General features: G+C 38.2%; 1 protein-coding gene across 1 annotated transcript in view; it reads left to right on the top strand.

Annotated features, from left to right (window-relative positions):
- Dpy19l2 (dpy-19 like 2) overlaps positions 1 to 22,693 on the top strand; it is a 119,534-nt gene that overhangs the window by 26,350 nt on the left and 70,491 nt on the right. Inside the window, exons 5-7 of the mRNA XM_051197168.1 lie at positions 7,927 to 8,047; positions 10,191 to 10,284; positions 20,441 to 20,498. Coding sequence (XP_051053125.1) covers positions 7,927 to 8,047; positions 10,191 to 10,284; positions 20,441 to 20,498 — 273 coding nt within the window. The remainder of the gene's footprint in view (positions 1 to 7,926; positions 8,048 to 10,190; positions 10,285 to 20,440; positions 20,499 to 22,693) is intronic.

Below are 22,693 nucleotides of genomic sequence, written 5' to 3'. Positions count from 1 at the left end.
TATTATTAAGTTCACTTGAAAACTGAGCTTATGTTCTGAGGCTGAAAGGACACTTGAGAATATAAAAATTACAATATGCAGAGTGAGAATGTTTTTTTTTTAAATCAGATTTGTGTTATTTTTAGTTAAGTGTAAGTGAATGTCTGTGTGTGGGTTTATACACATGTGAGTGCAACTGCCCATAGAGTTCAGAAGGGGGCATTGGATACCCTGTAGCGGGAATTACAGGTTACCCACCATTGGTTGCTAGGAATGGAACTGTAGTCCTCTGTAAAAGCTCTGCATTTTCTTTCTTTTTTTTTCTTTTATTTAATTTTATAAAACAAAGTCCAATTAAATGAAAACAAACATTTATATACAATATTTGGGAATTTTGGCATCGTTCTTTCCAAGCTACTTCCTGCTGGTAAGGGGCGCTGTCTTGGGGGGATTCGAAGAAGATTCAGATATCCTGGCTGTAGTCTGTAGGGCTGTTTTTTCCAGCTGTTTGAATGTAGGATTTACTTGTACTCTGTTTCAGGCAGTCTGGTGTGATCAAACCTCATTGGTCTGGAAGGAATCCACATCTTTTCATTTTCTGTGGAAATAAAAATAGAAATCCTTTTCCCCAGTAACTTGTCCTTCAACTTAAATTTTGGAGTCAAAGCATTTTTTTTTAATTTAATTTATTGTTTTACATGTCGATCCCAGTTCCCTCTCCCTCCCTCTCTCCCTCCCTCCCTCCGTCCCTCCCCTCAACCCTCCCTCCCTCCTTCCCTCCCTTTTATCCTCTCTGCCCTCTCACATGCGCTCTAAACACCCTCCCTTCCATCCCCCCACCCCAATTCCATATGTAGGGGAATGCCATCCAGTTGGGGTCATGTAGATCTGACAGGTCCTGTGAAGTAGGGACTAGGGCTTCTCTCCTGTCTCTAGATTAAGGCAGTTATCCCTCCATGGGGGATATGTTCGCAAAGTCCTTTTGTGCACCAGGGATACATCCTGGCTCTACTGTCTGAGGTCCCTTAGACTGCTCAGTCCTTCTGGCTGAGACACATATTCAGGGGGGCCTGAGTCAGTCCCATGCTGGCTTCCCAGCTATCAGTCTGGCAGACCATTAGCTCCTCCTTGTTCAGGTAAGCTGTCTCTATGTACTTCTGCCGCGTGGTCTTGTCCTCTCCATCTGCTTCTGGGTTCTAGTTCGACTCAGTGTTTATGTATGGGTGTTTGTTCCTATTTTCAACAGGAATTAGTTGAGGGCTCCATGGAGAAGTTAGTTGTTGATCTCACTCTCCGGGAAGGGCATTTATGATAGCCTTTCCACGGAAGCTGAGATTGTTAGTTAGGAGCAGTCTTGTAGTTCTCTCGACCTTTCTTTGTGTTCAATTTTATCTTCAAACCAATATTGGCTCCCTCTTTTATGTTCTCTCTCTGTGTCTCTGTCTCTGTCTCTCTCTCTCTTTCCTATCTTCTATTCCTCACCAGGCTCAATCTTCCTGGTCGCACAGGTTTTCCTTTCCTCCCCCTCATTTTCTCCTACTTCTCTCTACATTTGCTGTCTTCCCCGACTTCACCTGAGCTCTGGGGGACTTGTCCCTTCCCAGTTCTGTGAGGGACTTTATATGGATCTCTTAGAATACACCTTGTATCCTAGTTCATCTGGTGATGTGAATTATAGGCTGGGGATCATTTGATCTAGGTCTAAAATCCATATATGAGTGAGTACATACTGTGTTCCTCTTTTTGTGACTGGGTTACCTCATTCAGGATGGTTTCTTCAAGTGCCATCCACTTGCCTGCGAATGTCAAGATACCATTATTTTTTTCTGCAGAGTAGTATTCCATTGTGTAGATGTGCCACATCATCATTAACCATTCTTCAATTGAGGGGCATCTAGGTTGCTTCCAGGTTCTTGCTATTACAAATAGTGCTGCTATGAACATAGTTGAACAGATGTCTTTGTTGCATGGATGAAATCATTTGGGTATATGCCTAAGAGGGGGATTGCCGGGTCCTGTGGTAAACTAATTCCCATTTTCCTGAGTAACAGCCATACTGATCTCCAAAGTGGCTGTATGAGTTTGCACTCCCACCAGCAGTGGAGGAGTGTTCCACTTTCTCCACATCCTCTCCAATATAAGTCATCACTGGTGTTTCTAATTTTAGCCATTCTGGCAGGGGTAAGATGGTATCTCAAAATTGTTTTGATTTGCATTTCCCTGATAGCTAAGGATGTGGAGCATTTTCTTAAGTGTCTTTCAGCCTTTTTGATTTCCTCCATTGAGAATTCTTTCTTCAGTTCTGTACCCCATTTTTTAAATAGGGTTATTTGGGGTTTTGTTGACTAGTTTCTTGAGTTCTTTGTGTATTTTGGAGATCAGCCCTTTGTCGGATATAGGGTTGGTGAAAATCTTTTCCCAGTCTGTGGGCTGCCGTTTGGTCTTGTCAACTGTGTCCTTTGCCTTACAGAAGCTTCTAAGTTTGAAAAGGTCCCATTTATTAATTGTTTCTTTCAGTGTCTGTGCCCCTGGAGTTATGTTCAAGAAGCGGTCTCCTATACCAATTTGTTCAAGGGTACCTCCTACATTCTCTTCTAAGAGGTTCAATGTGGCTGGAGTGATGTTAAGGTATTTGATCCATTTGGACTTGAGTTTTGTGCATGGCGACAGACATGGGTCTATCTGCAGTCTTCTACACACCCTCATCCAATTGTGCCAGCACCATTTGTTGAAGATGCTGCTCTTGCCCCATTGTATAATTTTAGCTGTTTTGTTGAAAATCAGGTGTTCATACGTGCATGGATTAATATCAGGATTTTCAATTCGATTCCATTGGTCTACCTGTCTATTTTTATGCCAATACCAGGGTGTTTTCAGAACTATAACTCTGTAGCAGAGCTTAAAGTCCGGAATGGTGATGCCTCCTGAAGTTCTTTTATTGTATAGGGTTGTTTTGGCTATCCTGGGTCTTTTGTTTTTCCATATAAAGTTGATTATAATCCTTTCAAGGTCGGTGAAGAATTGTGGTGGGATTTTAATGGGAATTGCATTGAATCTGTAGATTGCTTTTGATAAGATTGCCATTTTTACTGTGTTAATCCTACCTAACCAAGAGCATGGGAGATCTTTCCATTTTCTGGTATCTTCTTTAATTTCTTTCTTTAGAGTCACAAAGTTCTTATTATATAGGTCTTTTACTTGTTTGGTAAGTGTTACACCAAGATAATTTATGTTGCTTGTGGCTATTGTAAAGGGTGATGTTTCTCTGATTTCTTTCTCTGCCTCTTTGTCGTCTGAAAAAAGTAGGGCTACTGATTTTTTTGAGTTTATCTTGTATCCTGCTAGTTTGCTGAAGGTGTTTACCAGCTGTAGGAGTTCCCTGGTAGAGTTTATTGGGTCACTGATGTAAACTATCATATCATCTGCAAATAGAGACAGTTTGACTTCTTCCTTTCTAATTTGGATCCCCTTGATCTCCTTTTGTTGTCTTATAGCATTAGCTAGAACTTCTAGTACGATATTGAAGAGATATGGAGAAAGAGGACAGCCTTGTCTTGTTCCTGATTTTAGAGGAATTGGCTTAAGTTTCTCTCCTTTCAATTTGATGTTGGCAGTTGGTTTGCTGTATATTGCTCTTATTATGTTTAGGTATGTTCCTGTTATCCCTGACCTCTCCAATACCTTTATCATGAAAGGGTGTTGAATTTTGTCGAAGGCTTTTTGTGCATCTAGGGAGATAATCATATGATTTTTCTTTTTCTGTTTGTTTATATGGTGGATCACGTTGATAGATTTTCGTATGTTAAACCATCCCTGCATTCCAGGTATGAAGCCTACTTTGTCATGGTGGATGATTTCTCTGATGTATTCTTGAATTCGGTTTGCCAGTATTTTATTGAGTATTTTTGCATCAATGTTCATCAGGGATATTGGTCTGTAGTTTTCTTTCTTAGTTGTGTCTTTGTGAGGTTTGGGTACCAAAGTTATTGTGGCCTCATAAAAAGAGTTTGGCAATGAACCTTCTGTTTCTATCTTGTGGAACAGTTTGAGGAGTAGTGGTGTTAGTTCTTCCTTGAATGTCTGGTAGAATTCTGTGCTGAATCCATCTGGCCCTGGACTTTTTTTGGTTGGAAGGCACTGCTTTCAAGGTGTCCCATAAGTTTGGGTATGTTGTATCCTCATTCTTGTTGAATATTAGAAAGTCTTTAATTTCTTTCTTTATTTCTTCTTTGACCTAGGAGTGGTGCAATTGCTCATTGTTCAGTTTCCATGAGTTTGCAGGTTTTCTGCTATTTGTGTTGTTGTTGAATTCCAATTTTAAAGCATGGTAGTCCGATAAGATACAGGGGATTATTCCTATTGTCTTGTATCTGTTGAGGTTTGTTATGTCACCCAGTATGTGGTCGATTTTAGAGAAGGTTCCATGTGGAGCAAAGAAGAAGGTATATTCTTTTGTCTTTGGATGGAATGTTCTATAGATGTCTGTTAACCCCAGTTGAGACATAACTTCTGTTAATTCTTTTGTTTCTTTGTTGAGTTTCTGATTTGTGGTCCTGTCTAGTGTTGAGAGTGGTGTATTGAAGTCTCCCACTATAAGTGTGTGAGGTTTTATATGAGCTTTCAGTTTTAGTAGTGTTTCTTTTACGAATGTGGGTGCCTTTGTATTAGGGGCATAGATGTTCAGAACTGAGACTTTGTGTTGATGGATTTCTCCTGAGATGAATATGAAATGACAATTTCATCTCTTTTGACTAATTTTGGTTTGAAGTCTAACTTGTTGGATATTAGGATAGCTACACCTGCTTGCTTCTTATTTACATTTGATTGGAAAATCTTTTCCCAACCCTTTACCCTGAGGTAATGTCTATTTTTGAAGCTTAGATGTGTTTCCTGTATGCAGCAGAAGGATGGATTCTGTCTTCTTATTCATTCTGTTAGCCTGTGTCTTTTTATAGGTGAGTTAAGACCATTAATATTGAGGGTGAGTAAGGACCATTGATTGTTGATGCTTGTTTGATTTAGGTTTGTTGTTGGCAGTGGTATTGTGAATATATTTGTTCTGCTTCACCCTTGGTTTCTGGTGTAGTTGGATTATCTGTTGCCTACATTTTTGTGGGTGTAGTTACCTTCCTTGGGTTGGAGTTTTCCTTCCTTTCTGTAAGGCTGGATTTGTAGATACATATTGGGAAAATCTGGTTTTGTCATTAAATATCTTGTTCTCTCCATCTATATTGATTGAGAGTTTTGCTAGATATAGTAGCCTAGGCTGGCATCAATGTTCTCTTAATACTTTTAGAACATCTATCCAGGATCTTCTGGCCTTGAGGGTTTCCATGGAGAAGTCAGGTGTAATTTTGATAGGTCTGCCTTTATATGTTACCTGTCCTTTTTCCATCGCTGCTCTTAACACTCTTTCTTTATTCTGTATGCTAGTTTTTTTGATTATTATGTCGAGGGGTCTTTTTTCTTTGGTCCAGCCTATTTGGGGTTCGGTATGCTTCTTGTACTTTCATGGGCATGTCCTTCTTCAGATTTGGGAAGTTTTCTTCGATGATTTTGTTGAATATGTTTTCGGCATCTTTGAGCAGGGCTTCCTCACCTTCGCCTATGCCTATTATTCTTAGGTTTGGCCTTTTCATGGTGTCCCACATTTCCTGGATGTTTTGTGTTAAGGATTTGTTGGATTTATGATTATCTTTGGTCGATGAATCTATTTCTTCTAGTTTATCTTCTGTGCCTGAGATTCTCTCTTCCATCTCTTGAATTCTATTGGTTATGCTTGTGTCCGTAGTTGCCGATTTTTTGCCCAGCTTTTCAATTTCCAGCATTCCTTTGGTTTGTGTTGCCTTTATTTTCTCAATTTCAGTTTTCAAGTCTTGAACCGTTTCCTTCACCTGTTTAATTGTTTTTTCTTGGCTTTCTTTACTTTCCTTAAGGAATTTGTTCATTTCTTCCACTTTTTTGTTTGTTTTTTCCTCCATTTCTTTAAGGGATTTTCTCACATCTTCTTTGAGGGCCTCTATCATTTTTATGATGGTAATTTTTAAGTTGTACCCTTCTGCTTCCTCTGCTTTGTTGTTGTGTTCCATTCTAGTTGTTGTAGATTCCCTAGATTCTGGTGGTGTCATGTTTGTCTTTCTGTTGTTAGGTGTTCTCTTGTATTGCCTTCTTCCCATAGCTTCTTCCAGTAGGTGTTGGTGGTGTATCCCCCCTCTCTCTATGGTACTTCCCCGATGTGCTTATGTGGGTCTGAGATTCAATATCTGTAGCTCTGTGTGGTCCAAGCTCTCTAGGAGGTTTCTCCACAGACAGACATCCAGGGATGGGGTCAAGGATGAGGATCCAGAAGATGTAAGCAGGTACTCACAGTCGTCCTCTGGCCAATATCTCTGGCCAATAGCTCTGGCCAATAGCTGGCGGAAGAGGGCAGGGGCTGAGCTGGGACTTGAGGAGGTTTTGCAGGATAGTGGGATCTCAGTGGAAACTGGCACTCTCCAGCTGAGACCTGGTTCTTTGGGAAAGGCCAGGATTTGGGGGTCAAGGATCTTGCCTGCAGGAACTCCAAGTGGGCCCGCAGAGATAGGCGGATCTCTGGGAGGGGCCTGGGACTCCAGCAGAGGACTGGAGGCCAGGTCAGAGACCAAGCTGGTCCCGCGAGGATAGTTAGGTATCCTTTGTTCAGAGTTGCTCCGAGAAGTCTCTGAAGTAGGGTGGACTGTTGTCTCCACCCTCTGTCCCAGGGCTCAACCAGAGTGGCAGGACTGTGAGTGGGGTAGGGCACAGGGTGGGGGGGGGTAGGCTGGCAGTGGGGATGGGTGGGGGTGTATCCAGAGCTCCAAGGGTGTTCTCGATGGGGACCGGAGACAGGAGCAGCAGAATCAGGGGCCAACCCAGGGAGTTCGGGCAGCTCTGCATTTTCTCAACTATCTCTCCATTCTCAGAGACAGAATTTGAGTTCAATTTTAACTCCAAAGCTATGCTTTTCTTATTATGTCAAAGTTCATACCAAAAGAAATATAATTCTAGATTTAGCATATATGTATAATACACACACACACACACACACACACACACACATTACAGGCATGGAAAAATTACAAGAATACAAATGTTGAAATTTAATAGCATCTTACTTTCAAAAGATAAAATTATAAATCTACATTTTGGGCTGAGAAGGACCATTATGAAGTAGTTCAGTGATGTATGCCATTGAGTAAGTGCAGCTACATGCTGTTAATGGCAGAGAGAAGGGTGACTCCAAATATTAACTCAGTCAGTTCTGTGTTCTTCTTTCTTGTATTCTTTAAGTTCCTATCAAGAATTCTCATGCCTTTTATTCCAAATCCACCAAGTTAAAAAAGATCCCAGATGTGAATTTTTTTAAAATTTTTTTTCTGTTTTCATTTCTCCCTCTTGTTTCTGAACGTTCAAAAGTAGGTTTCAGGTTGAAAAGAACCAGGCACTTCAGTCTTATCACTGGTCAAGTTTGTTTGTTTGTTTACTCATTTATTTATGTTTTTTGAGACAGGGTTTCTTTGTAGCTTTGGAACCTGTCCTGGAACTTGCTCTCTAGACCAGGTTGGCCTCGAACTCTCAGAGATCTACCTGCCTCAGCCTCCCAAGTGTTGGGACTAAAGGTGGGTGCCACCAATGTGCAGCACTGGTCAAGTTTATAACGTACTTTGGAGCTGTTACTCCATTGTGTTGCAGTTTTTAAAATGATGTATATTAATAATAAAGAAATTTAGCTATACTCATATTTGGTTGTATGTTTATATCACTATAATTAAATTGACTAATCCATGTAAATATAACCATGTATATAGTTTCAAACTATTTCTCAAATAAATTTGCTTAGGTTTATAATGCTAAAGAAACCATCGTAGAATGGTATTTTAGAAAAACTATTATATAACCAATTTTTTTCTTCCATTTTCTCTTTTATAGGTAGTCATAGCCTACTGGTATCGCACGATCGTGGGAATAATGGATTTATTTGGGATGGAAACTAAGACCTGCTGGAATGTCACCAGAGTGGAGCCTCTTAATGAAGTTCAGAGCTGTGAAGGCATGTTTCCTTATCAATTCTGTTGTGTGCTCGCTGGTGTCTTCATAGACACCTGGTGTTGTGATATATTTTAACATTTATCAAACTGTGATCAATGTTATTTAAGGCAGTATAGAAAAGACTCATCTCAGTAAGTATTTTACACCTTAAAATTAATTTTCTTGACTTGACTACAAACTGGTATTTAACTTGAGTACCAATATATCCCAACATAAGATACTTTTGAGTAAAAGCCCATTTCAGAAAGAGATAGTACAAAGAATATTTGGGGTAACATTAGTACATACATTTGGGAGATAAAGGATCAAATATATACTTGCAATAGTTATTGATTAATAATGCTAATAATCAGCTATTATAAATACTGCTTTACCTTTGTTCACACTAAGGAGGATATTGAATGAAACTCTCCCTGAATATCTTCTATATTGATATCTTTGCCACAAGCAAACAAACAAACAAACGAAAAACAAAACTCCATTGGAATTATGTAACAGTTTCCCAGATGCCCCACGTAGAAACATGTATCTAACACAAGTGTTTTTAATGTCTTCATGCATAAATATTTTTCACAATATTGTTACTTACCATACTTATTTAACTCTTAGAATATGAAAAAATATAAAAACCTAAAATGATACTGGTGTAGGGTGTTTAAGGAATGAAACACTGTGATTTTTGCAACATGCAGAAATGGAGACTATGTTTCATCAAACATTAGACTTTTCAGTGTGTCTCTCATCAGGCTTTGGCACGAGTCAATCATCAGCTTTTCTGTGTATAAAAGGTATCACCTTCAACATGTGTGGTATATATTAAGTTTCCAATTAGCAACAGGCTGGTGTTTGGTACTTGGAGTGCACAGCAGAGCTGGGAGATATGGGTCTTACAATGTGGAGTGCTTATACAATCAGCAGGCTCTTAGCAGTTATAACCATAGTGCATATTACCAATGTCCAGACATTGGGAATGTAATTAAGGGTAGACACCACTGGACCATGTGCAGCCTGGGGATTTGCCACTTATCTACTGAGAGCCATGAGAGGGGTACATACAGTAGCATCACTGCCATCTGCATGAAAAGCACATTTGTAAGGAGAGGTGGGTTCCATGTGATCTGGCAGATGTCAGTTTGCAAGAAAGATCAATGCAAATGTCTGGATTTTGGAAGTAGAACGTTTGGGTGAGAAGAAGGAGAGTGAAGGATCATGTAATTGGCTTTTAGTTTGAGTCTTTGGATGGATAGGGCAATGAAAAGTAGTTCATGTGAATATTGTTTCACTGCATGTATGATTATCTCAAGGTAACTGGAAGACCCCAAGCTGGAAATAATCAAGTGGGTACATGGCTGTAGAAACTTAGAAACATGAAAAAAGTTTTAGTCTGGATATAGACTTGACACCAACTGTGCATTGATGGTAATTGGAAGTAGAGAGAGCATGTGATAGAGGCCATGTGGTGTTGGGTTGAAAGGGCCAATGAAGCTGAGCAAGCAGGATCATAGGATCTGTCTTCCAGCTGGCAGGGCTGCATAACTTTTCAAATTACCTAGGATTTTAATAATGTTTTCTCAAACATAAAAATCCTTCATACCAGTTAATCTCAAACTTTTGCCTGAGAATTGTGTAAAATGATTACTGTAAAACACATAGGATGTGATGTACATATGAACACAACTATATATATGAGATATGTTAACATTTTGTCTACATCATAATAGATGAAGTGCTGGATCACAGAGACTAAGGCTTTTCCCCAAAGTATGTCACTCATCTGAGAGCCTAGAAAGGACAAAATATGCAGTGACTCCAGGGACTTCAAGTGGTTCTGCAAAAGTCCCAGACACTGAACAGTAGCATTACCTAATTAATGTGAACTCCAACATACTATTACCTTATAGAAACATGTCATTAGGAGAATGTATTAATGTAACCAAATATGCATTGGGGCGGGTGAGAGGCCATGGCTTTGGTCCCTAGGATAGCAAATAAAATAGTCCTCTGGGGAGGTAAAGGTGATTGTAACATTAAAGACTGATCATGAAAACAAATGCTTTTTGGCAAGTTTATGAGTTCTTGATTGTAAAGCACTGAAATAATTTTGCTCATTAAATACTGAATAATCTGTCTTTTTTTTTTTAAAGGATTGGGAGACCCGGCTTGTTTTTATGTTGGTGTAATTTTTATTTTAAATGGACTAATGATGGGATTGTTCTTCATATACGGTACATACCTGAGGTAAGACTGATAATCAAAGTGAACCTGTAAAGACTTTTGACACCTATTGACTAAATGAAAAAGAAGCTTGATGAAACCAATTGACTGCTTATAGGTAATTTTATAGAACTGATTTTCCATAACCAATGTCATGCAAATATATAATGAGATTCCACTGAAGAACACCTTACAGGCCTCCATTTTACCCTTTTGAGGATTTTTGAAAACTAAGATTTATTAACAAAAATGTTACTGGAGGTAGAGTTCATGTGTAAATTATTACAACATTACATAGCAGAAATGAGATTTTTAAAAGCTATCAAAAATTTTAATATCATTTTTGGAAGACACATTTGTTAGTCTTTCTTGATAATAGTATCATGGTTTTGTTGGAGTACAAACGTGTCTCAGATCATGAAGTTACTATCATATATTACTACCCACTCTCCATTGCTCTTCAGGAGAGCAAAATGAATTAGCTTTTGTCACTGAAAGGCAAATTCAGCCTTGGTTCTCTCTAGGAACACTTTGTCACAAACTACAGGCTCGGCTGCCCTTTCTCTACTTCTTGCTTGTGCTTGGATGTGCTGTCTGGAGTCATCTTGTAACTTGGGTTGTTCAGGAAGGGAAGACCATAGAGACAGCAACTGAACCTGGCTCTACCCAGCTAAGCAGTGCCAACTGATACCTTGTTTTTCATTTTTCTTGAGTGTTATAAAATATATCCACTTTGCTTAACTACTTTGTCAGTTATTTTGGTTAATTTTAGTGAAATATATTCCCAAGCCATTAGCTTTCTTTACAGTGTTATTTTTGAGTATAAAATTAGAAGTAAATCAAGATTGGACTTAGGGTCTAGAGAAAATATCACAAGTGTTCTCTATCGTGTTTTGTTTTATATTTAGACAGGATCTCTCCCTAAACCTGGTGATCACTGACTGGGTAGATATTCTAGCCAATGAATGTTCTTGATATCCTGTCTCTACCTTTCAGTGCTTAGATTATCAGCTTTTTATGTAGATACTGGGGATCAAAATTCATGTCCTCAAGTGATGCCTTTGGGATGACTGGATGTGGAACTATCTCGTGATAGTTCCCTAAACAAAAATCAACATTAAATGGTCAAAGAAAAACCTTAATATAAATCCTTGCAATTTCTGGTACAGGAAAACACTAAAAGATACAGACATAAGGAAGAACTTTCTTAATGAGATTCAAATAACTCTGGAAATAATTGCTAGTATGTCCTGCCACTACCATACTGCAACTGATCTAGTCTGATCTTGGAAATTAAGCATGGCTATGCTTGGTAAATACATGAATGGGAGAAAATATTTGCAAGAATCAACAAATTAGATTGTATGAAGTTGAAAAGCTTTTACATAGAAAAGACAAAAATTTGCAGAATTAAGACTCAGATCACACAATAGGAGAATTCAGAAAGACTCAAAGTTAAAACATCACAGGGCTACCCACAAATACATCTTTATTTCTGTACTAATCACACCATGCAGAAATAGGAAACAGCCTAACTATCTGTCAACAAATAAACTGATAAAGAAAATGGGGCGTATATAACCAATAGAACATTTTGAGCTCTAAAGAAGGAAGAAATCATGACATTTGCAGCATAATGATGCAAATGAAAATCATTAGTTGAGGTGAAACAAGCCAGACTCAGAAAAAAAAAAAGCATGATTCATATGAGAAACCTAGATTTCAATAAAAGTGTGTGTGTGTGTGTGTGTGTGCGTGTGCGTGCGCACACGCGTGCACGTGCGCGTGCACACACACACACATATTCAGGTGTGCATGTTTGCTCACAAGTCATGAAAATAGAAAGGGAATCTTGAGAGGTGAAGAAGGTTCTTAAGAGTGGTGATGAGTAGAAAGAGTATAGAACATGTGTGACAAGAAAGCAGAAGGAGAACTTCCTGCAGCTGCTCTGAGCATACTAGACCTGCCTATCCACATGGGATCACCCTGAATCCCAGCCTGCCTGATCTCTGACCCCCACTGCCTATCCTCTGCTGGAGTTCTGGGCCCCTCACAGAGATCCACCTATCCCCTCAGGAACATACTGAGTCAACCTGCTGGATCTTTGACCCCCATTGCTGAACCCCTGCCTGAGGAGAGACCTCCTAGAAAGCTTGGACCACCCAGAGCTACAGACATCGAACTCTGACCCACATAAGCCCACCAGGAGATTACCATAGAGAGAGAAAGAGACCCCACCTGCACCTAATGGAAAAAGCAATGGGAAGATAGCAATACAAGAAAACACCTAACAATAGAAAGACAAGCATGACACCACCAGAATCTAGGAGCTCTACACCAACTAGGCCTAAACACCTCAAAGCAGATAAAGCAGAAGAGAATGAATTAAAAAATGATGTGAGCAAATCCTTTAAAGAAATGGAAGAAAAAAACAAATGAAAAATTGGAGAAATGAACAAATCTCTTAAAGAAAGCCAAGAAAAAACAATTAAACAGGTGAAAGAAAAAACAATTCAAGACTTGAAAACTGAAATAGAGACAATAAAGAAAACACAAACTGAAGGAATGCTGGAAATATAAAAACTGGGCAAATGATTAGAACTACAGACACAAGCAAAACCAACAGAATACAAAAGATAGAAGAGAGAATCTCAGGCACAGAAGATAAACTAGAGGAAATATATTCATCAACCAAAGAAAATCATAAACCCAACAAATCCATTACACAAAATATCCAGGAAATGTGGAACACTGTGAAAAGGCCAAACCTAAGAATAATAGGCATAGAGGAAGGTGAGGAAGCCAAGTTAAAGGTGCAGAAAACATATTCAACAAAGTCATTGAGGAAAACTATCCCAATTTGAAGAAGGACATGCCCATGAAATTACAAGAAGCATTCCGAACACCAAATAGACTGGACCAAAGAAAAAAGATCCCTCGACATACAATAATCAATACACCTAACATACAGAATAAAGAAAGAATATTAGGAGCAGCGAAGGAAAAAAGCCAGGTAACATATGAAGACAGACCTATTAAAATTTCACATGACTTTTCCATGGAAACTCTCGAGGCCAGAAGTTCCTGGATGGATGTTCTACAAGTACTAAGAGTCCACGGATGCCAGATCAGGCTACTATACCCAGCAAAACTCTCAATCACTATAGACAGAGAAAATGAGATATTTAATGGTAAAGCCATATTTTCACAATATGTATCTAAAAATCCAGCACTACAGAAAGTTTGGGAAGGAAAACTCCAACCCAAGGAAGTTAACTACACTCACAAAGGCAATAAATAATCCCACTTCACCAGAACCCAAGGGAAAAGCAAGACAAATATATTCACAATACCACTGCCAACAACAAATCTAAAAGAAACAAGCATTAACAATCAATGATCCTTATTTCTCTCAACATTAATGGTCTTAACTCACCTATAAAAAGACAGACTAACAGAATGGATACGAAGACACAATCCATCCTTCTCCTTCATACAAGACATACACCAAGCTTCAAAGACAAACATTACCTCAGAGTAAAGGGCTGGGAAAAGATCTTCCAATCAAATAGACCCAAGAAGCAACCAAGTGTGGTTATTCTAATATTTAACAAATTAGACTTCAAACCAAAATCAATCAAAGGAGATGGAGATGGTCATTTTATATTCATCACAGAAGAAATCCATCAGCACAAAGTCTCAATTCTGAAAAATCTATGCCACAAATACAAAGGCACCCACATTTGTAAAAGAAACGCTACTAAAGCTCAAAGCTCACATAAAACCCACCCCACACATTTATAGTGGAAGACTTCAACATGCCATACTTACCACTACACAGGACCACCAGTCAGAAACTTAACAAAGAAACAAAAGAACTAATAGAAGTTATGTCTCAATTGGGTTAAACAGACATCTATGGAATATTCCATCCAAACACAAAAGAATATACCTTCTTCTCTGCTCCACATGGAACCTTATCTAAAATCGACCACATACTAGGAGACATAACAAACCTCAACAGATACCAAAAAAAAAAAAAAAAAAAAAAAAAAAAAAGGAATATTCCCCTGTATCTTATCAGACCACTATGCTTTAAAATTGGAAATCAACAAAAACACAAACAACAGAAACCCTACAAACTCATGGAAACTGAACAATGCGCAATTGCCCCATACCTTGGTCAAAGAAGAAATAAAGAAAGAAATTAAGGACTTCCTAAAATTCAATGAGAATGAGGACACAACATATCCGAAACACATTGAAAGCAGTGCTACAAGAAAAGTTCATTGCACTAAGTGTCCATATGAAGAAAACGGAGCATAATCCCTTTAGACAATTAACAGCACAAGTGAAAGCCTTAGAACAAAAAGAAGCAACCTCACCCTGGAGGAGTAGATACTGGGAAATACTCAATTTGAAGGCTGAAATCAATAAAGTAGAAACCAGGAAAACAATACAAAAAAAAAAAATCAATGCAACAAAGAGATGGTTTTTTGAGAATATCAACAAGATAGACAAACCTTTATCCAAACTAACCAAAAATCAGAGATAGAACATGCAAATTAACAAAATCAGAAAAGAAAATGGGGACATAACAATGGACACAGAGAAAATCCCGACAATTTTCAGGTCATACTTTGAAAAACTGTACCTCACAAAATTTGAATACTCAAAAAAATGGACAAATTTCTGGATAACTATCAATTACCAAAATTTAATCAAGAACAGACAAACAACTTAAATAGACCTATAGCCTCTAATGAAATAGAAGCAGTCATCCTAAGCCTTCAAACCAAAAAAAGTGCAGGGCCAGATGGCTTCACTGCAGAATTTTACCAGAAATTCAAGGAAGAGTTAATACCAAATTGTTCCACCCAATAGAAACAGAAGGTTCATTGCCAAACTCTTTTTATGAGGCTACAATCACCATGGTACCCATGCCACACAAAGATACAACTAAGAAAGAAAACTACAGACCAATATCCCTGATGAACATTGATGCAAAAATGCTCAATAAAATACTGGTAAATTTAATACATCAGAGAAATCATCCACCATGACCAAGTAAGCTCTGTTCCTGGGTTGCATGGATGGATTAACATACAAAAATCTATCAACGTGGTCCACAAATTAAACAAACTAAAAAAGAAAAACCATTTATCATCTCCTTACATGCTGACATAGCTTTAGACAAAATTAAACACCCTTTCATGACAAAGGTCTTGGAGAGATAAGTGATAACAGGAACATACCTAAACATAATAAGAGCAATATACAGAAAACCAACAGCCAACATCAAACTGAATGAAAAGAAGCTTAAGGCAATTCCTCTAAAATCAGGAACAAGACAAGGATGCCCTCTCTCTCCATTTCTCTTCAATATTGTACTTGAAGTTCTAGCTAAAGCAGTAAGACAAAAAAAAGCAGATCAAGGGGATACAAAATGGAGAGGAAGAAGTCAAATTTCTCTATTTGCAGATGATATGATAGTTTACATAGGCGACCCAAAAAACTCCTACAGCTGATAATCACCTTCAGCAAACTAGCAGGATACAAGATAAAATTAAAAAAGTCAGTAGCCCTACTTTATTCAGATGACAAAGAGGCTGAGAAAGAAATCAGAGAAACATCACCCTTTACAATAGCCACAAACAACATAAAGTGTCTTGGGGTAACACCATATAAGTGAAAAATGTTTATAATAAGAATTTTGTGTCTTTAAAGAAAGAAATTAAAGGAGATACCAGAAAATGGAAATGCTCTTGGATGGTAGGATAAACATAGTAAAAATGGCAGTCTTGCCAAAAGCAATCTACAGATTCAATGCAATCCCCATTAAAATCCCAGCATTATTCTTCACTGACCTTGAAAGGATAATAATCATCTTTATACGGAAAAACAAAAGACCCAGGATAGCCAAAACAACCCTGTACAATAAAAGAATTTCAGGAGGCATCACCATCCCTGACTTTAAGCTCTCCTACAGAGCTATAGTCCTGAAAACAGCCTGGTATTGGCACAAAAATAGACAGGTAGACCAATGGAATCAAATAAAAAATCCTGATATTAACCCACACACTTATAAACACCTGATTTTCTACAATACTATACAATGGGAGGAAGAAATCATTTTCAACAAATGGTGCTGGCACAACTGGATGATGGTATGTCTATCGCCATGCACAAAACTCAAGTTCAAATGGATCAAAGACCTCAACATAAATCTAGCCACACTGAACCTCTTATAAGAGAAAGTGGCAAGTGCCCTTGAACAAATTGTTACAGGAGACTTCTTCATGAACATAACACCAGTAGCACAGACACTGAGATCAACAATTAATAAATGGGACCTCCTCAAACTTAGAAGCTTTTGCAAGGCAAAGGACACAGTGGACAAGACCAAATGGCAGCCCAGACTGGGAAAAGATATTCATCAGTCTTACATCTTACAGAGGGCTGATCTCCAAAATATACAAAGAATTCAAGAAACTAGTCACCAAAGCACCAAATAGCCCTATTAAAAAATGGGGTACAGAACTGAAGAGAGAATTATCAATAGAGGAAATAAAGAAGCCTGAAAGACACTTAAGAAAGTGCTCACCATCCTTAGCTATCAGGGAAATGCAAATCAAAACAACTCTTGAGATACCATCTTACTCCAAGGCGAACACTCCTCCACTGCTGGTGGGAGTGCAAACTTGTACAGCCATTTTGGAGGTCAGTATGAAGGTTCCTCAGGAAAATGGGAATCAGTCTAGCACAGGACCCGACAATCTTCCTCTTAGGCATATACCCAAATGACCCACATCCATGCCACAAAGACATATGCTCCACTATGCTCACAGCAGCATTATTTGTAATAGCAAGAACCTAGAAGCAATCTGGATGCCCCTCAATTGAAGATGTGACACATTTTCACAATGTAATACTACTCTATTTTTTTTTAAATGTAATCTTGAAATTCGCAGGCAAGTGGATGGACCTTGAAGAAACCATCCTGAATACAGTCACAAAAAGAGGAACATGGTATGGACTTGCCCATACATGTATTTTAAACATAGAGCAAAGAATCACCAGCCTATAATTCATAGTGCCAGAGGAACTAGGATACAAGTTGGATTCTAAGAGAATCATATATGGTCCCTCACAGAAGGGGGATGGGAAAATTTCTCCAGAGCAAATGGGTAATGGGGGGGGCAGTGAGTGGAGAGGGAACCAGGAGAAGGAGAAGAGGGGGAGAGGAAAGCATGTGGGACTAGGAAGATTGAGTCAGGGGAAGAATAGAGGACAGAAGTGTGTGTGTGTGTGTGTATGTGAGAGAGAGAGAGAGAGAGAGAGAGAGAGAGAGAGAGAGAGAGAGAGAGAGAGAGAGAGAGAGAGAAAGAGAGAGAGAGGAGAGCATAAAGAGGGAGACATTATAGGTTTGAAGGTTTGAAGAGAAAACAGAACCTAGAGAAATGTCCAAATTCTTACAAGTCTGACCCAAGTAACTATTTAGCAACTATTTAGCAATTAGTGGAAAGGCTACCATAAATGCCCTTCCATGATATTGAGACCAACGAATAACTTATCCAACGTCCTGGAGCCCTCATCTAATAGCTGATGGAAACAGAAGCAAACAAATACAACTAAAAACTGAGCTGAACTGGAATCCAGATACACAGAAAGAGGACAAGATCAGGCTGCAGAAACACATAGAGACAGCTGACCTGAACTAGGAGGAGCTTATGGTCCCCCAGACTGGGAATGCAGCATTGGACTGACTCAGACTTCCCTGAAAATGGGTCTCAGCTAGAAGGCATGAGCAGTTCAAGAGACTCGGACAGTGGAACTAGGATGTATTCCTGGTGCACAAAAGGACTTTGGGGGTATATCCCCCATTGAAGGATACTTCCTTAACATAGAGGCAGGATGGAGGGTCTAGTCCCTACCCCAAATGACTTGACAGATTTAGATGACCCCTCCTGGAGGGCATTACCCTACATGTGGTTTTGGGGGGCGTGGGAGGGGAGTGTTGTTGGGGGACATGAGAGGGTGGGAGAGAAGTAAAGAGGGAGGGAGGGAGGTAGAGGGAACTGGGATCGATATGTAAAATAAAAATAAAAAAATAAATTAATATTATATAAAAAAAGAAAGAAAGCAGGAGGCTGGAGATGTACCAGAAATTAAGACCACACTGGGCAGTCTACAGCCACCACAGTCAATGATTTCTAGGGACTCTTACCCATCTTCTTATCTCTACAGGCACCGGCACACATATAATACACATACAGACAAGCAGAAGTGGGAACTGACTAGGAAAGTAAATGAGGACCTATGGAAGGGTTTAGAAGTGTTTAGGAGGAGTTGGGGAGAACATAGCTTAGTAGCACATTTGTAGGAATACACCAAGACAAAACCCCTTTTGTTTGAAAGCTAACTTAAATAAAATCTAAAAGTAGCAAAGGAGGTGTGGTACATATATACAGTGGGCTTTGTTCGGCTGTAAATAAAATGAAATTATTTCAACTGAAAGAAAATATGTGGAGAGTATCATGATTATGTAAAGTAAACCAATAAAGACAAATACTATGTTTTCTTTTCTATGTAGAGTTAATCCAGATTTAAAAATATAGTCCGAGTCATGAAATTAGAAGGAATATTATTACTGGGAGACAGAGGGCTAATGGTTATGAAAGTAGGGAACAAGTGTGAGTAATGGCCTGGGTGCTTCATTGTTTAAGAACATTTGGTGTCCTTGCAGATGACCAGTGTTCAGATTCCAGCATCCACAATCAGGTCACAACCATCTGTAATCCCAGTTCCAGAGGGTATGGCATCCTCTTCTGACCTCCTTGGGCACCAGGCATGTTGGTTTATGGAGCACATATATACATACATTCAGGAAAACACTCATACACATAAAGTAAAAATAAATAAATGTAATGGGGAAAAGAAAAACATGCATAAATGATTCTCTGAATCTAGAAGTTTTGGGATATAATAGTTAATATATAATAAAGGTTAGAAATTAACTACATATGTTTTATATATTACACATATATGTGCATGCATGTGCGTGCATGTGTGTGTGTGTGTGTGGTGTGTGTGTGTGTGTGTGTGTGTGTGTGTGTAAGAGAGAGAGAGAGATGAAAGCAAAAGGCAGACAAAAAAGAATGTGAAGTGGAAAAGGAACAAAAGAATATAATGGGCTGAATATGTGCAAAATAAAATCATATGTTCATATGTATATATGTATGTCTACATACACACACACACACACACACACACATATATATATATATATATATATATATATAAAATGTCATACTGAAACCATTATGTTGTATGCTAACTAAAAAATTTCTAAAAGAAAACCAAAACGAATTGTCATGCTTTCCCTTCTGATGAATGTAAGGAAACTCACATGCCTTATGACATCCTTTCACACTTCGCACACCTCTTTCTTCTATTCTTATCTTACTACTTCTACACAGGGGTCAGGGCTATTACCGTAGCTTGCTGTTTTTGTTTATTTATTTTTCATTTTATTCCTTTCTCCTTTCATTCCACCAACATTTATTATATTCTAAGCTGAACAAACAGTAATGTGTTAGACACTGCTGGCTTGGTGTTTTATAACATAGAGGCCTGGGATGTGGGCCACAGATGAACATGTAACAAGATAGGAATTGCTACACAACATGGGTCTGAACATCTGTGAGGATTATTAGGCACCATAGGTCTGATGTGTAGAGTCTACAGTGTGGCTCCTGTCAGATTTTGTAGTCAATCAACCAGTTATTGCCAAGCGAAACTCTTAGTCTTTTGGCTTTAATCTCTCAGTCACTTAAGGCTAATATCAAATGATAAAACTCGGTTCCATTTACATCATTGACAGAATGGCATTAAGACCAAATTGCTGGGCTGAGTATGTAAAATTATTTTATGCCCATGCTTTATTTAGAAAATATTTTGTTATAAGTGTAAAGTTGAGATTGTATTATATGTACACCTTGTGTTTTTATACAGTCAGGATTTAAACACCAACTGCACAGGCATTTGGGAAACATTTGTGATCTTATGGCTTAGTTATTCATGTTTTAAGCATAGAAAATTGTGTCTTTTAGTTTTGTGATTTTTGTGGAAGGAATCTGTATGTTGCGTGCTATGACTGTGTGCTTTGTTCTTTTTACAGTGGGAGTCAGCTAGGAGGTCTGATTACAGTTGTGTGCTACTTTTTCAATCATGGAGAGGTTTGTTTTTTATTCAATCTTTTTAAAACATAGGGTGGCTTGTATGAACTACTATGGTTACATTGTGTTGTGACCATGAGATTTTATTTGGCTTTTCATCCTTTATTTTATTTATTTTTTTGTTTTCATTTTTTATTTACATTTTTTTATTCATTTTACATACCACCCACAGTTCCCCTTTCCTGCTGTCTTTCCACTCCCCTGGCCTTAATATCTTAAAAAGTACTTTATGTAGTAAGTTGATATGCTAATTATATTAATGTAATATTAATATAACATTGTAAATCAGTAAAATTTAAAATGCATGATCCATCAACATTTTAGTGCTTCTTTACATGCATATATTTTGTAGTAAGTGACAGCTCAGTACTCCCTGAATCAGGCACATTGTGCTTGTCATTCACAGTTATTAAACCTCTGGTGAGCATGTGTTATCTTCATCATACAGGTTATAAAACTGAAATGTAAACACCAACATTGCATGGTGAAGATGGGCATCTGTTTTCTGTTGGTCTGGCTCTAAAACCTCACTTTCCTCTCTTTCTGAATTATAAACCTACTCTTTTCTTCCTTTGGCTTTTTCAGACAGGGTCTCACTATGTCTTCTAGGCTGGCTTCAAAACTTCTGAGTCTCCTGCCTCAGCCTTCTAAGTGCTAGAATTATATTGCTTGCACAGCTTGTCTGGCTTTGGAAGTTCTATTTTTTGAATGGAAAGAACACTTAGCATGACATCTACCATCTTAATAAATTTTTGATTCTACAAGACAGTATTTTAAAATAATTCTTGTATGTATGTATGTATTGTGATTATGCTCATGGAGTCCAGAAGAATCTGATGGAGCTAGAATTTCAGGCAGTTGTGAGCCACTATGTGGGTACTAGGAACTGAACACCAATCCTCCTGCCTTCAGATCCCTCTGTCCAGTCCCCAAATTAAATTTTGTAGGGCATATCTCCAGAACTTGTCCATCTCACATAATTGAATTCAACGTTGTTACTCTTTCCAGTGATTAATATGGTGCTGTCCTGAAAACAAGCACACAGTTCAATTAGGAACTGTGCCCACTCCTTTGCTGCTCCTATTAAATTATTCTTCCTTTTCTGTAACAAAATAATGAATTCAAAACAGAATTCACTTAGTAAGTCATCCCAAACAGAGTCAGGTTAAAAGGCAAATGGTGTATGATATGATGGGTTCATTGTGAGTATGAACCATGTTCTTGATTAGGTATTAGATGTTGAATGCATGGTAAGAAGAGAGAGTCTGACTATTAATGTTTGGAGGCAAAATGTGCTTATGTAGTGGCCCAGGTTATATGCAAGAGATGTCTTTATCTCTTGTTATAGTGTACCAATTTAAAAATCAGTTAGATAAAGGAATAAATAGTCACACATAAAAAACTTTAAATATATGGCATTCAATGAAAGCAAATGCTTGTCAATCAACTATCTGTTGGCACAAAGAAAAGCATTTTATTTGGTTGTGCCAGGCTTTGGCTGAACTGAGCATGAATTTGGAATACAAACCATCAATCTTTTCAAGGTTTACAAGTTTGTTTTCTTATGCAAGTTATAACTTTCTGAGGCTAAAGTAATGAAACTCTTACCAGGTGATTAAAAATCTAAGTTCTGTAAGTTTTGGGTTTCTGATAGAAAAATTTATACAGTGAATGTCTAAATATGTATATATCAGTTTAATATTTTCACTATGTTCATTATTAGCAATTCTCAGTACTTTCAATTGTTTTGAAAAATTAACTCATGTAGAATGTATTCATTAACTCAAAGTCAGACGCGACAGCTTTTTATGTATGTCTATATCAGTTGGAACTTACTGTGTATAGACTCTTGATACTTGCAAATGCTCCATGTTGTTGGCTAGGATGGTTTTCTGTCCAGATCATGTAACTGAAAGCTCCAAATTCCAGGCTCAAGTCTGCAGAGCTGTGATGAACTCTGGGCTAGTAGTCCTCATAACACTCATTCCTCTGTATTTTTTTTATTCTTTGGCTAAATAATGTGTGATTTGATATACTTTTACTTGTGTCTGAGTTTGACAGTTAATAGTGCATTCTTTCTTTAATTAATTTTTTTATTTAATTTATTATTTTGCATGTTGATCCCAGTTCCACCTCTCTCCCTCCCTGTTAACCTCTCTGCCTCCTCACATGCACCCTGACCACCCTCCTCTCCC

This window comes from Phodopus roborovskii, unplaced genomic scaffold (assembly GCF_943737965.1).
Source record: "Phodopus roborovskii unplaced genomic scaffold, PHOROB, whole genome shotgun sequence".
NCBI lineage: Eukaryota > Metazoa > Chordata > Mammalia > Rodentia > Cricetidae > Phodopus > Phodopus roborovskii.
Note: the sequence above shows the minus strand (reverse complement) of the source record. Positions and strands in the feature narration are given on the sequence as shown.